General features: G+C 37.4%; 1 protein-coding gene across 6 annotated transcripts in view; it reads right to left on the bottom strand.

Moving 5' to 3' along the window:
- Positions 1–21: 21 nt before the first annotated feature.
- Positions 22–18,115, bottom strand: part of LOC116767620 (uncharacterized) — a 186,563-nt gene continuing 168,469 nt past the window's right edge. For 5 of the 6 annotated variants that reach the window (XM_032658024.2, XM_032658023.2, XM_061527404.1 and 2 more), the window contains 9 exons: positions 16,009–16,099; positions 10,357–10,521; positions 7,620–7,776; positions 7,344–7,492; positions 6,874–7,000; positions 4,472–6,692; positions 4,250–4,400; positions 3,925–4,057; positions 22–2,458 (listed from right to left, as the gene is read on the bottom strand). In XM_032658024.2, the coding sequence (XP_032513915.2) occupies positions 2,277–2,458; positions 3,925–4,057; positions 4,250–4,400; positions 4,472–6,692; positions 6,874–7,000; positions 7,344–7,492; positions 7,620–7,776; positions 10,357–10,521; positions 16,009–16,099 (3,376 nt within the window). In that variant the 3' untranslated portion in view covers positions 22–2,276. Of the gene's footprint in view, positions 2,825–3,924; positions 4,058–4,249; positions 4,401–4,471; positions 6,693–6,873; positions 7,001–7,343; positions 7,493–7,619; positions 7,777–10,356; positions 10,522–16,008; positions 16,100–18,115 lie in introns of all 6 variants that reach the window. The other variant, XM_032658026.2, reaches the window with a different exon arrangement.

Below are 18,115 nucleotides of genomic sequence, written 5' to 3'. Positions count from 1 at the left end.
GTTTAAATGAAAGGCAAAAAATCTGAACGGAATTCTTTATTAAACCCATCTGCACAGTACATTTAAATCATACTGTTAACTACGTTTGTACTGTCCAAAGTACCTACCTATATATATATATATATATATATAAATTCTATGTCTTAGGTTCGATAGTACTAGACGCAGCCATTCAGATCCAAACGAATCTATCCCGCTGAATAACCAATCACAGTACGGCCATCTACATATACATAGAAATATTACATTATCATAACGCCAGTAACTATAGCTTTACATCTAATTCGAGGGAGATATATGTAGGAACAATTACATTATAAAAAATATTAAATTGGATCCCAGTGTACATTTCAGGAGGAAAATATTGCTGTTATTACATTAAATTCTATGAATTTTTATTTCAAATTATATTAATATCCGAATACACGCACCGAGACGTTTGTAGATTTCATAAAAAAAAAAAATTGAAACGAATCTGCGTTGGGAATTGATTCGTCTGTAAATTCTGACATTTGATTTAAAAAAAAAAACAGTTGCTGTGACGTGTATCCGAATTAAATTAGTGTTGTAACAATACATGTTACTGTTAAATTACGTCGTAAACACTAATAAGTTCATTATTTTCGAAATCCATTCGAGTCATTCTGTTAGTTATATCATTAATAATAGATATAAATCTTCGTTATTGTCTTCAATATTCACCATTAAAACAAAGCCGGTTTAAAATAAAACAATTTTTTTTTTCAATATAAATAATAATAAGTGTCGCAGCGTAACAAGTGGTGGCAAAAAATCGGTATTTTAGTTTAAAATTGCTTTGGTTCCGCCATTTCGATAACTACAAGTAAGAGTAAAAGCCGCAAGTATCTACTAATATATAGGTACGAGGTTCAAAACCGTATTTAATGAAATACATAGCAAATGTTTGACGAGTATTAATTGAAAGATTATATCATTATATCCGATGATAACTATTATATTATATAATAATTATTATAGTGATGTAAGAGTACGATGAAAACAAAATATCGATTAATACTCGCCTGAAATTAGATACGTAACAATACAAAACAATTCAATTTCATGATATGTACCTAAGTATACACAAATCGATAAACCGCAAAAGAAAAATTACAACTCAATAAATAGCATTCAATGACATCGTAACATAATATATATATACACTTAAAATACTTTAGTACCCTTCGAGTAATGAATTTAAGTTTATAAGTTTGTTATATAACGACTTCTCTATAAATAAATTAATACTACAACATTATGTAAGTTAATAATTATCAATATTTACACAAGAAGCTAAAATACTTCGGACTTAACGCGGCCATTCCCGCGCTTACGTCTCATTTACGTCGAATACCTACGGGCGAGTTACAACTAACGGACAAACACTCTTATACCAACGTCGACGCTTCATCGGTTTGAAAGGAATCCATTTAAATGTATAAGAAAATAATTGGGTCTTAAAGTTATATACAAAAATATCACATTACTTCGAGGCCGCAGCTTTCATTTACTTAGTCATTTAATTATTACGTCTTCTTACTTAATACATAACTGTTGGTTCGAAGCGTAAGCCAAACAATGCAGGAAGTAATCAATCGAATGTTATCACGGTCGGCTGTCAGGAGCATTCAGTGTCAAGGGTGACGTTTAAAAACAATATGGCGCGGCGGTATGCTTCCACGTACAAGCAACATTACAATCACGCGCGCTAAGAAATATGTTTTCGCGCCAATTTGTATAAAGAAAACGATCCACGCCTCACAGTATGCCGTACTTATACCAACTTCGAGGAAATTTGACATTAAATCGATTTCAATAGTTTAAATTGAAAAGCTACACCTACGATCTAATCCGAAGGGTGGACTAAATGCTGCAGCCTTGGTTGGCGTCGCGTCGGGCCACTAGGTACTATTTGGCTCAAGTCACTCTACTACGGCTGACTACAATTCGCTAGACGACGCATCACAAGCGAGAGATGAGGAAAAATTAACTCAATGCATTATGAATTTCGAATACACGCTATATCGTCGAGTGCACTAAATTATAAAAGAGGGAAAAATATAAAGAAATACAACTATCACGAAATTACACAAGCATATCTAATATTATTCAACAGTCTATTATTGTGCTACATCCAAGTTTCAATAAGACATACATATGTTTATAATGGATAATCGAAATAGTATCGAAAGTCGACATTTAAAACCCAGGCTTCGTGACGGACACGACAGTGAGTTCCACCGGAGTCGTCCAGTCTACTTGTGTTTGGAGTCAGGCGAGGATCCGGCCGAGAGCTCATCGAGGAAGTCGAACGTGGCGACGGCGGCCTTCTCGGGCTCGGCGTAGCGGACGAAGAAGCCGTCGCGGCCGAGTATGGAGGGGCGGCGGTGCCTGGCGTGCCGTAGGGCTCCCAGGCCGCGGACTCGCAGCGCAGCCGCTGCACGAACACAGGTTAGCGCCTCGCACGCGCTCGCCCTGAACCCAGCGCCTGAGCCGACCCCACCCTCGCTCAACCCCCAACCCCCAAACCCTCTACAGCGCCGCTCGATGTATTGGCTACGTTTCTCATTCATTATAATATAACTTTATGACGCTTAATGTAATGACATTTTATATTTTCGTTACATTACAACTCATTATTATTGAATAGCTTTAAATTTTATGTTCGTCCGTCTTTAAACGTTTCAGTTGAGTTAACAAAATAATCAGTGAAACATGGCCAATAGAATAAATAAATTGAATATTATGTATATATTTAAATCAAAATTTCAAGGTTCCCGGAGCGGCGCTTTTACTGTAAAATCTACTCAATGAGGCGAGAGTGAGATGGTGCGTGAGTGAGAGAGAGGGAAACAGTGACGTGGCTTGTGATACTGACATGACACACAACATGGATGACGGGAACACGCGTGTCAGATATGACGTACACTATATGTGACATAAGTGATCCCTTAATTATACAAACACACACATCTCACTGACAGGGCTCAGATCGTAAATAAAATATTACGCCGTTACACAAAAAGATCTCTCTCTCTCGCACTAAACGACGTGTGTGTTTGTTAAATTAAACACAAACATTTAAATATGAATATTATAATTTTAATAAGTCGATAAATGATTTCAATATTACATGTTACTCTACACTTTACACTATTTTATAATATTCACACCACACATTAATTGATATTAATCACAGAGAAGCTAAAAAATAAATACTTAAAATTCACCAAAACAAGCAATGACAGTTATTAACAAATGATTCGGAGGTGACGTTAACAAAAGTTACAACATGAAAAAAAAAAAAGAGACGGAAGCCTAACTAACGGTTATATTATAAAATGACTTTATAATGATTAAATATTTCTACAATATCAGAGAATATATAGAATATTCGGAGTCGTTTTGACAAAATATATCATAATTTCATCGAACGTTACGTTTTATACAATTCCATTCATTTTGAAACAAATCGATAGATAAATACAAATTTATCATAGAAAATTACTTGTTAGCTGTATATAGGTAAGACCAGAGAGTGCACAGAACTGCACAGTGTGCGAGCCTTAGGAATACAGAACCTTCACACTAACACTAATATACAATTTTCCTTACAAGACATCTCCAAGGCCAAGATTTATTGAATGCAAGTGGGAGTGAACAATGAGTACACAACACTTAATGGAAGCGATATCCGGCAAACGTCGACGGGCTGACGTGATACATTAAACGGTATTGTGACATTACTTTATTATTTCAAATCGATATAAATTATCGATTCCAAAAAAAAAAAAAAAATACCCACGAAGAGTATCATTTCCGCCCTATCTGACATTGACATCTGACGTATTGCATTAAGTGTCAACATCTATCCATAAACAGTAGCGTGGTCTTAATATTTACCGGTCTTCTGTCGTCTTGAGCGGTGGAGGCGGTGGAGGCGGGAGTAGGGCGGCTGTTCCGCCGGCGACGAGCCGCAGGATGATGGAGACGAGTCACTTGAGGCCAGCATCACGTCCAGAAGATTAGCGCGCGCCTGCAATCATATAATACCTTTTGAAGTGTCATCATACTATAGAGAGAAAAATTCATAGATTGGAATGAGTTGGTATGTGCTGTGCAGGTGTTGGGAGAAATTCAATTTGTGAAGTAGCTAGACCTGTTTCAAACTCAGTTACATCATAAGGGCGTCGGAGAGCATTAACTCGTCCCAGTGAACTTGTAATACCTTTGGGTCACTGAAGTCGATGTCTTTTTCGACATGAACCCAACCCGTGGGCGCCCATAACGCACTATCCTTTTGTCCGTACGGTTTCTCTTGGCCCTCTTCGGTCTTCACGTCGGTCGTTGTCGCTGCACCTTCGCTTTGACGAATCATCCTGAAATATATGGCAGCTATTTAAGTATTTCGTCAAATTACTTTAACACGTGTTGTCGGACGTGATTATACCTGTTAAGTTCTTCTATGACCTCCTTCGAGGTAGCAGCTTCGTGAAAGCTCAGTGTGTTTTCTTGCTTGACGATGATGGGTTCTGGGGGCGGCGTCGCTTGTTTTTGGGCTGGTTTGCCTCTGTCCGAGACTGGGATCTTCGACCTCGCCTTGTGCGGTGAGGACGGCGGTCGCTTGCCGCCCGTCAGAGTCGGTATCCGGCTTTTGTCGTTTCTGCGCCTGACTTCTCGGTTGAAACTCTCATTCTTATTACTAACTATCACAGTTTCAGCTGTCGACGTGCTCGTTGTGTTTGATTCAGTCATTTGCGGAGAACTCGTCTCGGGCGAGGAGCTCTCCTCTTCTTCGGGCACGGTGCCGAGTGACGTTCTTCTACAAATAGTCAACGTTTCGTCGACGACGGATATTTCACTTTCCACAGCGCTATGAAGACTGCTGGACTTGGCAAGGGACGCCTCCGTCTCTCTTTCGCTAGACCCTTCTTTGCTCGACGTGATGTTGACAGTATTGTCTTTCAACGCCGAGTTATGTTCTAAGGTTCGACTAGATTCGTTATCACAAGTTTCGTCGTCTTTCTCCGAGCTCGGCGGCTCTATGTCGGCTAAGTTATTGATGTCAATATTTCTATTAATTTCATTTTTTCGCTGCACCTTTAACAGATGGTGAGCATCGATTTCATTTTCCGCATTTTCGACGCGCGACCTGTCGTAGTAGTCTTCAGATTCCACGTAAGGATCTTCGCGCTCTATGAATCTAGGTGTCGATCTCGGCTCGGATATATTTTCGCAAACGGGGAGTCTCGTTCTGTCTAGAGGGATGACGTCGCATGAATCGTTTTCAGAAAAACTGCCAAAGGAATCCGGTCTCTGCCTGTCTTCTGATATTTCACTGCGGGGATCCACGGACTCGTCGTCAAAATCAGCGGCGGCGTACGGAGGTGGAAGTTCACGTATTTCGGACACAGGACGAGAAGACATAGAATCGGATTCTTCTCTGTCACGACAGTACTTCTGCTGTTCTGCTATAAAATTGAGAACATTCTGAAGTGCCTGTTCACGATCCTGCAAACCCACAGTCTGAACATCCGTTATTCTTAAATGGTTTGCTGGATCCTGAGCTGTGACACCTTTCGATGAATTGGATGCTAAACTCTTCGTGCTTTCATATTTGACGAGTCTGTAAAAATCCCTCGTAAAATCGAGTCCTATGTTAGCGCAGTCGCCGTCTTCACTTAAAGCTGTACTAGATCGCTTTTCAGGAGCATCGGATGCGCTGGACCAGGATCCGCCCGGGGAATGTGTTCCCGTGTACTCCCATCTTTTCTCTGAGTTTTCAACTTCGTCACCTATTCTGCATTCATCGATTTCAACCGTCGCGAATCCGCAGTCATTCCACAAACAATCACCGACGTCCTCCTCCAGCTCTAGCGCATCGTCTTCCCTGATGCTTGGTAATGTTGAATGAGATATCTGTCCGGGGGTAGTTATCTCCGCAAACGGAGATTGTCTGTCTCTAAGGTCCTCACACGACAGTGACAGACTCCAGTCTTCTAATTCCGCTCTATCATACTCCAAGTCTGCGAGATCCCTATGTCTTTGTTGCAGTGCAGATCTGGCGTCGTCTAATTCTAGCCAATGCTGAACGTAATCAGCGTCGTACTGTGAGACGTCAGCACGCTCATCGATGGTGCTGCCCCACGACACTCTCTCAGAGCTCGTGGTAGACGCTACAGCTGGCCGTCTCAGTGGCCTTTCTGGAGCAGGTTTCAGATCTAAAACTAAGATGCCCGAGCTCGGCGATGGTGTTTCCAAGCAGCTCGGAGGACACGACGTGCTGGTCAATAACTTTAAGCACAAATGAGAGTCTGAGAAACTTCTCACGACGTGCTGGAAAGGTAACACCGGCCGCGAGGGCGGGTAGCTGCCTCTTATCCCAGCGAATGCTACACCTATAGGAAAATATATATAATCAGCCTCAGCTATCAGTCTGGCGCGACGCCGGGGTTCTCTGGGGTTGATGGAAACGATGGTCTGGTTGTCCGTTTCGTCGGAGGCTTCGTTGAGGTCCGGCAGGGGGTCGCCCACGTGGTCACTCTGTCGTGACGCGTCAGCTTGCACGTCGCTAGACATCGTCGAGTAACCCTCGTCCTTCGCCCCGCTCTCCGGTGACTCGACGCCCGCTTCGCCGGTTTCCTCTTCCGTCGCTTTCCCCCTCGTAGCACCTTGAACGGCGTTCATTGTTTGTAATATTTTTAAACCAAAGCTAACAAAAAAATACATTATTATTATAGAATTTTATTCAAACTCAAAATACAGAAGCCGGAACAAGGTTGTTGAGACGTGTTTAATGTTTATTGTCGAGTGTTTTATTTAGCATATCACTGTTAAATGTTGTTGTCATACTTTGTGTCTGTTCGGTGGGTTGGAGCACGCTGAGGCTGAGCGTCGCGGGCCTCGCCGGCGGTGCCCACAACGTGGGGTCCACCGCGGACAACGCGCGCGCTAAGTTGGCGGGGGTCACCTCCAGACCCTGCGGAAACATTGACAAATTACACGTGACCTTGAGACGTCTGAGAAGCCGCGCCGATGTCGTGCCCTCGTATTCTCTGGCTCGACGCCAGTAACAGGCAATCGATTGCTCGTTACTTGAGATTATTGTAATGCATCGCGGCCTTGAGAATACGAACACATCGCAGCGCCATACACGACATCTCATAGAATATAGTTATACACGTAATAGAGAACTATGTTACATATTAAAAAAATATTCATTGTAAATCCTATAACACCTTAATATTATATAGGAAATTGAATATCTCATAAAGACGGTCTGTTTGGGGATCTTTTAATTAGTTGGCTAGGTTGACAGCTACCTTCAGCTCAGTCCAGATATCAGCTAGTATTTGATGTCTCCGCTTGTCGTCCTGGCTGAGGGGGTGAGGTTGAGGAGCCGGCGGCGCGGGGGGAGGGGAGTCCCTGAACGATACCAACGAGCCGCACGAACCGACATCCACCAGGTGTACTGGAAACGATCACAAAAATATATACATATCTTTTGTCTCATCAGTGTGAATCTCTCAAAATGTTTTATTTTTTTAAGTAAACGTCGACTCTATATTCTTCATGACTTCTTCTTCAAAGGACCTTACCTTGGAGGTCCCTATTGGTGTGTGGTGTGAGCGGTGTGGCTGGCGAGGGTCTCGGTTGTGGTCTCAGCTGTCGTACGAGGAGCGAACTCAACGCTCGGTTCTGAGCTTCCAACTCGCGGATACGTGCGCGAGCGCAGCCCAACTCCTCACGAACACTCTATTATAGTGAAATGTTCTTAAATACCGTTATTTCTCGACAAGTCTAACTGTTATCGGTCCTAAACGTTCAGATTATCATTTAATTTATTTAAGTTAATAAGGGATCACAATATTAATAAATATATTCCGTAATACTAAATTAAATTTCATTATTACAACTCTGTTTGATTGTTAGCAGATTTGATGAAGTAAATGAATAACAAAGATCCCGACCTTATTAATAAATATTAATATAGCATATTAATAACATTTCGGAATGTTCGTAAGAAGTACATGTTCTTTGGGAGGGTTTGAGTACTTGTCATTCCCATTATCCCGCTCCGAAACATCCCCCGTCTTCGAAATAAAGGCGTATATTTTAATTATGCTTCATTAGCTAAATTAAATTCGAGTAAGTAATTGACGGGAGGTAATTAAGACGAGATGGAAGATACGGGCGGTGTTGTTATAAATGTTGCCAGTTCAACAAACATATATATGGACATACATATATGGACTTTGCGTATTATAATTGAATAATTCCTACAGAATTTAATCGTTAAAGATAGTAAATGGTGTTGTATTTGGAGGCAATAATTAAATTTTTATAAAAGTACTTAGCAGATAGTAAAGACGACTTAGGGTCCTGTTTAAAAAGTGTTTTAAAACAGTAAATGTGGTAAGCAAGTGGTTGCGACGTGATTGGTCGAAATTACTTGTCTTCGTATACAATACAGCTATATTCCTTGATCCTGAGATGACGACAGGAATTTTGCGCTAAATTAATGCCTTTGTCTTATTTCGAGGTCTAAGCTACGTTACTCTAAAGATTTAATTTATAATATTGGCATTTGTAAGCGTTTAATATAATTATTATTAACACATTTAACCGTCCGTGTGTTTCGACGTCATTTGATGCAACTATTGTAAAGCAATCAACGTCATTTCACAGATTAAACTTGATGGATCGCCCCCATGTATGTAGTCCCCGCCGTGTGGCCGTGAAGCGACAATTCAACGACGTATTGAGTAAACCCGTTTGCTAAACTTGTATATTTATATCATTAACGGCTTATACATTAAATTCTAATTTTCAAAACCAAGTTAATTTTGCCATATTAATTACTTTCAAATTGTACTTTATAACCTAAATGTGTTTTTTCTAAGCATTTTAAAGTATTATATGCACTTCCCTGATTGTATCGTTGAAATTCGTTGTCAAATTTGTTGTCATAGGTCTTTTGTGTTTTGATGGAGAAGAACTCGGCATCAGATACATTTCATTGACATTTGATGACCGAAGCAGGCGATACGAACTCAAAAACCTTCAACCATAGCATGTGTATATATCGGTTTACTTAATATTTGTATTAGTTCTCCAAACCAAATGGAAACTGCATTTAAATTTCTAATTTTATTACATTCTATACATTTTTAAACGTGTATTTTAAACATTGTACGGTTTTTACACTTTATGAAACTCAAATTTTCAATTTATCTCATATTAAAATCGAAATCCGTATATATAATAACATTAAAAGCTATTTAACATCTGTCAACACCGGGACGCGCCATCTTTATTCGTAAAGTTCCCGCGCAAACTGTAACCATAGACATTCGTATAACATTTAAACAATCATCCACATTATCCAGATTATGCCAAGATTATAGTGGTAGCGAGCCCCGGCAGAATTATTACGGTGAAGCTTAGACTAAAATGTCCCATTTCACACGATTTATGTGCGAATGTTTGCCCACCCACGGATATTCCTTCCTATAATTATGAGAAAACAATTTCCGGTTTGTATCTTAATGCCCAGGCCGGATTAAGAGATTTTAATGTCGGACCGTTTTTTGCGGGTATTAATTTACGATGTTTTCCTTTTTAATTTTATATAAGTAAATTACAGTTCGCGCGTTTGGGGAAAAACTTTTCAATTTAATGAGGACATTTCTTAATCAAATATCTTAATGGATATCAAAATATCTGGAAATTAAGTTTGTACGCTCATAGTATATAGATTTAGGGAGGACTAGTTATTACTTTCATTCCACTAAAAAAGGCTCTTTATTTTTTGTATGTATTTTTATTGTGTGTATTTGTTTTATTTGCAAAATTCATACATTAAGTTTCCAAAACTTTGATTAACGTAAAGGTAATTTTATCATCTGTTTTATCGATATTAGCTTAGTCGTTCTTATTTCGATCTTTTTAAATCTTGATGAAGGAGTGACAAATTGAAAGGTCACTTATTCAAGGGGTACGTAAAGAGAGACGTCAAGCAGATCTCAACGTGCTAAGACGAATCAGAGTTATTATAATGTAGTCGCGACACTGTTAAAAGAGGCTTGGTCACTATGATCCTTAGAGTTTGATAAGTAGCAATGAACCTTATATTCTTTAATTTAAACAAACATCCACTATCAGACTGTATACATTTTAAACGGCAAATTTTATTTCGCCTAGGGTTGGAGCATTCTAAAATCTGTGATATTTCAACTTATTGGGAAGTTTTATTTACTAACTGTAAGCGTATCATCGACCTATATAAGCAGACTATTGTCTTCTTCGCATGAAATTCTAGCCGTATCTCCTTACCTTCTGCGAGAGTAAAGCTCGCACGACCTGCTGCGCCACATCATCTAGCCTCTTTTCGTGTTCAGAGTCACGGACGCCAGCCGACAGCGCTGTCAGTTCTTCACGGAGACGCTCGTTCTCAGCAGACAGAACTGAGAGTTGGCTTTGGTAGTGCGACGCTGATGCCTGACGAGTATAAACAACAGAAAACAAATTAAATACATGTATTGGATCGAGGTGTCGTTTTTATGGCCTATGATTACTGCAATAAAGCAAAGGATAAAGATATTTTAATATAGAGCGTCGAAATATAAATATTTAGTATTGGAAATTAAAGTCTTTGTCGAATTCAGCTATCGAGTCCCATTCACGTCAACGTTTTTTGTATTCCCGATATAAAATACGAGCTATCATTGGAACTCTTAATTAAACGGCCGGCCAGTACAAATTAAACAGACCAATATAAATTGATCTATATCAATGTTTGTCATTCTCAATTAAAACTGTAAAATGGACACCTAAACGAAAGGGTTCATCTGACATTGGTTACGGAATTCGAGCGCGGCGTTAGAGCCATTTTGGAATGTAAGCCGTTGCGGTAGAGTTTAGATTGTGTCAAATATGTACGAAATAAACTTCGGGAAGAGGTTTTCATTAGTCATCAAGGGTAGACAAAGGGACTGTGTTTGTGCGTCTGTCTGTAAAAACAAGCGGTTGATACAGTGTCGGAAGGGCGAGGAGTCAATGGTTTCGTTCAGTGGGTTTCCTTTCGTCACGGTCCTCGCTGAGGTTCACGAGCATCCTTTGTTCCACGTGTCCTCGGTAATTTTGGGCTTTTGTTTAGCTTTTTTAATAAGAACGCGTACGTAGAGGACTGCGAAAAGCTTTCATGGCTCGATAATTAACAGTTATGTTATACTCTACAATTTCGTGTTGTTATTTGGCAATGTATTTTTGGCTTCAAAGAAAATTCTTAACTCCTGATATAATAATATCTAATATGACTTTAATTTTAGGTTAATTCTGCAATTTACTTTAGAAAGTACGTGCGTCAGATGGTTAAAGAAACAATTAAATTGGAAATTGCCTTTCAATCAGACGGCGCAATGACCGAATCACTTTTTGTCTCTGCACAAGACGTTCTTAATTAATGAGAAATATCGATTCCAGATGCGGAAGTCTATTACTTATCAAAGTATTTCGTAAATCAATCCAATGACTTACCGACGCCGAAACGATCTCGCATTTATTATTGTGGTGATACTTTTATTAAATATTTTACCTAATTTCGTTAATTGTATTAACTTTCACTGACGTTTCAGCTGTCACTGTCAAATTGATAGGTTCTGTACGAGTTATAACGAACATGCAACTCATGAGATTAATAGTTGCAAATCGATTTATTCCATAGATTTTTATACAAAGGGTATCGAAGTGATTGCATTCACGGCAATATCTGGAATTAAACCTCGTATCATTAATCATGGCAGACAGCGCCTTTGGTTGGCGACGCGTGAACTGGGGTCCGGCCGGCGCTTTCGAGCCAACCTCCTTGCTGAACATGTTTCATTTAATCTGTTACTAAAATATTGCCATTACATTTATACCAAGTGTGACGTTGACTTGTGACATATATTAGTTTATTGCTTATGACAATGTTGCTACAATATAATTTTAATTTTTGTTTTATTATTATATTTTGCACTTTTGAGGAACTTAACAGCAAATTTAGCTGTCAATTTGAATCTGTCGATGTTAAGTTATGAAAGGACATTATAAATTATTTAAAAAGCTAAAACAAACAGTCATTTTATCCTTCGAACGAACGAATTTCCTATAAATCTCGACCAATTATTATTCCTCCACGGTCTAGCAGTATCTTAAAAAATTATAAGACCTTTTTAACGACGCGAGTTTTTATTTAAGTCATACTTGTTATAAGAGAAACACAACAATAGTAAAAATAATAAAGGAATGAAGATATTAATGTCTTTTATAGAGAAGAGAATTGATAAAATGAAACAGATCGTATACATATAATGTGCTGCATTTGTATAATTGATTGTATTATTATCTAGAACAGCGCTACTATAAATCAGTGGATGAATAAATCTTAACTCGTTCAAGCGCTGTAGCTCCGAGAAGGTAGGTGTGCATTCCCATTGTTTAAAGTTGAAACATATTCATTACCAACCATTTACTTTATAATATTAAAACGTTTGAACAACAAAAATCATATTATACAGACTGAAATCAATTTTAAGCAATGACATGTCCTTTTCAAACAATATTTTTTATTTTTACGTCAATACTTTTTTGTATTCATAGCTTCTTTTAATACGATATTTTAAATTACGTTAATAAGGACATAATAAAATTCGTTGTTCAATGGAGACGAGCTAATTGATTTCGTTAGCACAGAGTACAGAATAGTCCACCTGGGCAATGCGGCAACACAATTACTAAGACGCTCCGCAGACGAGAGATGCAATACGTTGCAAAAACTAAAAGCGCTGAATTAGCGCTTTGCGTCGCTGCATTGCTGCCATGAATATTATTATGGATCAAATAAGATTAATAAGTTATCGGTGCTGTTCCTTACAGCTTCTGCATATCATTTAAAACATCGCATATTAGAACCTCATTAGTCTTATCACCTTTTTGACTTCGAGTGACTTAAAGTTAACTCGGATGCAACTTTTCCTTTGGATTATGAAATTAGTTTGGTTTTTTGTCAGAAATATGATTTATTATTTGTTTGTTTTGAAAATAATACCAAATCCATAATACCAGTTTATAAATAACGTAACCAAATACGAGTCAAACGCAATTAGAGTGTTCGCGTACATTTAGTCTAACTGCGGGGAGCCGAGCTATGAACCCCATGACCAGCGCTAGTGACGTACCCGATACATCGATAGACACATATACGAATACGAATAAAGGAGGTTTTATATACAATCATCATCTACATAAATAACTTTATAATAATAACTTTGTAATATTCGATGATTTTTATTCGTGCTGTATATACATGTATATATGAAAAGAACACTCAGATATCTGTTTTTTGTTTGTTTATCATACATTTATTTGAAGTTGCAATCCCTATCCGCTGCCCTCCTAACTGCGCCCTTGCACTTCGGAAGGGTGAAACTGAATTATTGTTTAGAGGGGCCTTTTAAACCGGGAAGCCCCGCCATTGTGTATGGCCGATTTCCCGCTTTCCGCCATTTTAATTTTCCTACATTGGTTATGGTCGCCGTGTTGCTGTCATTAGATTTTCTGTTTACACTTATTTATAATTAGCCTTCAAATTTGCTACTGAAATATTTTATACTTATATATATATATATATAAGAAAATTTGCGTGTGTGAGAGTTTTTTTTAAATAAAAATGATATGAAATACGTTTTTTTTTGGTTTATGTGTAAATATTTATGGATTAATAGTTAACGTTGGTACTAAAGAACTTTATATATATACACCTAATAAACAAATACTGCTCTGTTATCCAAATATATTCCCTCAATCACACGAGCCCTACCAATTTCGATTTGTTCAAAAAAATCAAGATATAATAAAACGCCACTCGTGTTCCTTATTATAGAAATATAATTTGTAACATCGCAATCTACGAGCAATTTTAAATTTAATATAATTCAAGGTTCTATATAAAAAAAAAAACGCCTCAAAAAATTCTTCGCACAGCTCATAAAAACTTGGCAAATCCTTCAGAATTATGAAATATTAACTTTCAAATTGTTCCCCAAATATTTTCTAAGCTACCAAATTAAAAATTCACTGAGGATCCCGTTTACAAACACTGTCCAATATATAATAGACCTTCATGGTGTATTTTCGAAATATATAATAAGGGTATCGATGGGTCTCGTGAAGCTGGTTGTATTCGGGGCAGGAATCAAATAGAAATATTCAAAATATTTCATTACCGGACTGTTTGTCCGTCCCCCTCTTGTATATATGTACGGATACATTGAATAGAGTGGAAACTTTGACGTCTGAGAATATTTGCTTCAAGTCTGCTTTGTAAAGGCCGTTTGGAGTCTGAATTAAAATACTTGTGAATCTACGTTCAGACCTCGGCTATATCATTGCTATTATTTCTAAATATATAATGATATCTCTGTAGGACTTTCCGACATTCCCGCCCTACATCCGTGATATTTTAAACAATGGCAAACGTTATGGTTTCTAGCATGGGATATGAATTAAAAAGGTATTTTCGGCTATGCCCGACATTTGGTCATTGTTGCTGACTGAATCCCCTCGAAAAGGAGCATTTATTTGTGTATTTGAATACGAATTTTGATTTTTCCATTTCCCGTCACTTAAATGATCCTACCTCCGCTCCATATTGTGTGTGCCCCTATTTTTAATATCTGCTTTCCATATTTTCCTATTGTCAGCCACTTCGAGGAGAGGGAAGATATATTTAAAAAAAAAAAAATCCTTTATATTAAATATTAAGAGTTTTTCCAAATGTACAGTCGGACTTATGAACGGGCAGAGTTAGAAACCATACGACTTAGAATATTCACAATAACATTAAGCGTGGATAAGTCTAATGGCATAAAATTCTCATCTCATGACGGTAGAGGGCAGAAGTGCACTCAGCTTCAGCAGATGTATTAACAAGCTTTGTCACCAAACATTGTGGACACTTACATCAAGAAAGACCCGCACTAATTAAGCAAAAAACATGGCCCCCTTCAAACATTCCGGTCATAATCCCTCAAAGAACGTCCGAGGAGAGGACCAGAAATTCGAGATCTCGCCACCCCTGTTTACAAGTCGAACAAAGGGGGATAATATGGCAAACCTGTGGACCAAGTAATGCTGGTTTGTGTGTTGGTACTTTCGTAAATTAATTCCTCTATCTGAAGGGGCAAATATAAGCCATAATCCAAAAATGATCGGCTGTCCCCTTCACGATAAATGCTCTTTAATGTGTCTAAATAGCCGAGAAGAGAGGCAGCGTGTTTGCTTTGAGGAACTGTGAGTGGGGATTATAATATCATATTAATTGGACAAAGTTGTAAAAAATTAGGAAACCCACAGATATGTTATCACTATATCTATTTTATGCTAGTTTAGTACTTTATAAATGCAGGAGATATCTTTACAATTTGATTAAAGACAACGGATGTCTTTTGCTTTACGTTTAAGAAATCTTTTACCAGTGGACCAAAGGACTTTTCAAGAGCAAAGAAAAGAAACAGCAATTTCCTGCAACTTGTTAAGCAATAAAGTTTTTGAATGGACCTTGGCTTTTGAATTTTTTTATAATGAAATAATCTAATAAAAGATTATCAGATTATTTTAGTAAAAAACGTGGCGTAACAAGAGTTACGCCACGTTTTTTACATATTTGTGAGTTATGTATGTATATTTCCTTTATATTTTAGTTTATTTAAGGAGGGGGGGGGGGCATAGAATAATGTAGTAATATAAATGTTATTTTAAAAATAAACTTTATATGAACGACAATCAATATTGATAAATAAAAAAAACATGCTAATAATATTTGGAAGGTTCAGTAGCTTGTCCAATACTTTTTGGAATTACGGTTCTTTGGAATATTCGATAGAACCTTCGTAATACTGTTGTTATATCTAACACCCTAACTTGTTACTGTCACTGTGAACTTACCTCCAGCGCGACGGATAACGAAGCCTTCTCCTGCTTCAGAGTTTCCACGCGGCCTTTGTATTGCAGCAACGAGCGTACCGTATCCTCCATTCTGGAACAAATAACAAATTCATATTATTAATAACAATTCTAACCAACGTTACCAATGCAAATAGAATAAAATATTTAAATAACTACATGTCCGAAACCAGGATATATTGAGATGGATATTGTATGAACAAGGGTAGAGCCACAAAAAAATTCTCGGTTTTTGCAGGCTAGGTATGGGAAGGTAAAAGTCATAACAAAGTAATAATTAAAAATATAATATTATATAATATTGACTTCAACCAAAGAATATTTCAACTGAATATAGTCAAATGACAATTTTCGTTATAATAAGTTGCCAGTCGCTTACAGAACAATGGGATCCTTTAAATCTCGGTACATTATGCGAATGGATCCACTCCGGAATAATCCGAAGAAGAAGATTTGCATACACTGAGACTTTTTTGCATGCAAATGTTGAGACGGAATGTGTCATAGATTTTAGGAGGATAATACTATTCTCGTATGCCATATATTTAACAATTCTTAACATAATCTAATTGGTTCCTTATACGATATCGAATGTACGCATCAATATATCAATATAAAATTATTAATTAAGAGCATTTTTTATACTGATTATATTATATTTTTCACCTCATGTCATTGTTTAAACGATTTTAATTACGTTGTTTTTTATCTCGCCGTTAACCACAAATGTAATATTTCTTCGGCACTTCAAAGTATTTAATTTAAAGTGGTTTACTTTTGGGCCAAAGGAAGTCGGTGAAGCTTAAAGATAATTCTTTGGACAAAAGCTCCGAATAACTCCGCTTTAATTATTAATACACCGTCGAGTGCGGATTAGCGCTTTTTTATAATGAGATGGGTTTCGTTTTGTTTCCTTTTCCGAATTTAGGAGTTTAATATTAAGAAAAGCTCAAGTATATATTATTTATTCTTAAAGTATTGCGGTATATTAAATTAACAGCGAATAATATTTGTACGGTTACGTGCCAACGACATGGCGCGGGCGGTTCACATTGTAATAATAATTCAGATAATAAAGTTACAAAAGCCCTTTGCGCTTTAACGGAGGTAAAACCAACGAAGCAAATTGGCACGAGATGGAGATCGAATGAATGAACTTTTTCAATAACTCCGAATGGAAACGAACGTTATGTTACGCGATATTTCATTCGCAATTCCATCTTTTTCGACATCTCCGACGATTTCATTTTATTTTTAAATGTCAGAATATAAAAGTATTACTTTTTTTTTTTTAATTTTACTGTTCATATTTACAGGGTCACATGTATTGTCACGTTCGTTTGATTATTGTTTGTTCCTGAGCATTTCCTTGGCAAATATCTAAGGGTTTGTTTTGTAACGTATTGATCAACCGGTGTAAGGCGTCCGCGGGCTTATTACGATGTAATTTAATGTATTTTTTTTTTACAACCAACGTTTTTTGTACAGGCAATGTTTTATTGCCAGAAGTCACGGCAGGCTATCGACCGGACCCCATATTTTGTTTTGACTTCTTTTAATATTGAAGTTTGGTGTGCACGTCAAAGCGGACTGTTTGATAATGTGACCACGTCCATAAATGTCAAATAATATTGATAATGTTTGAATTAAATTATTTATAATATTTTTAAAATAATCTATTTAATTTTTGTTAGCAGATAATTGTAATGAAATGAATATTATCTCACATAAATATTTTCAATGTGGCGCATGTAAGCTGTCTACAACATAACCCTCAGTGTAGAGTCCACTATGACATGTAATGTCTGGCGGTGCTGCCATTACAAATATTCCCGAACAGGTTCATAATCCTTTCGGACGTGTATTGTGAATATGGCAAGACTCCCCTGATACAAATAATTCTCCCTTGACCAGATGAGCCCCGTTAATCGTGTCTATAAAACGGGCGCGTATTCAGCGACTATTTTAAAAATTGTAATATTAGCACAGTCTATAAAATCATAAAATACATTAGTAATTTCACGTTACAAAGAGTTCCTAAGTCCTGCATCGTGTATGTCAAAATGTACTGACAAATTGCAACAAATTT

Source organism: Danaus plexippus (assembly GCF_018135715.1).
Source record: "Danaus plexippus chromosome 9 unlocalized genomic scaffold, MEX_DaPlex mxdp_26, whole genome shotgun sequence".
In the NCBI taxonomy this organism is placed as follows: Eukaryota; Metazoa; Arthropoda; class Insecta; order Lepidoptera; family Nymphalidae; genus Danaus; species Danaus plexippus.
This window is presented reverse-complemented; position numbering and strand designations above follow the sequence as displayed.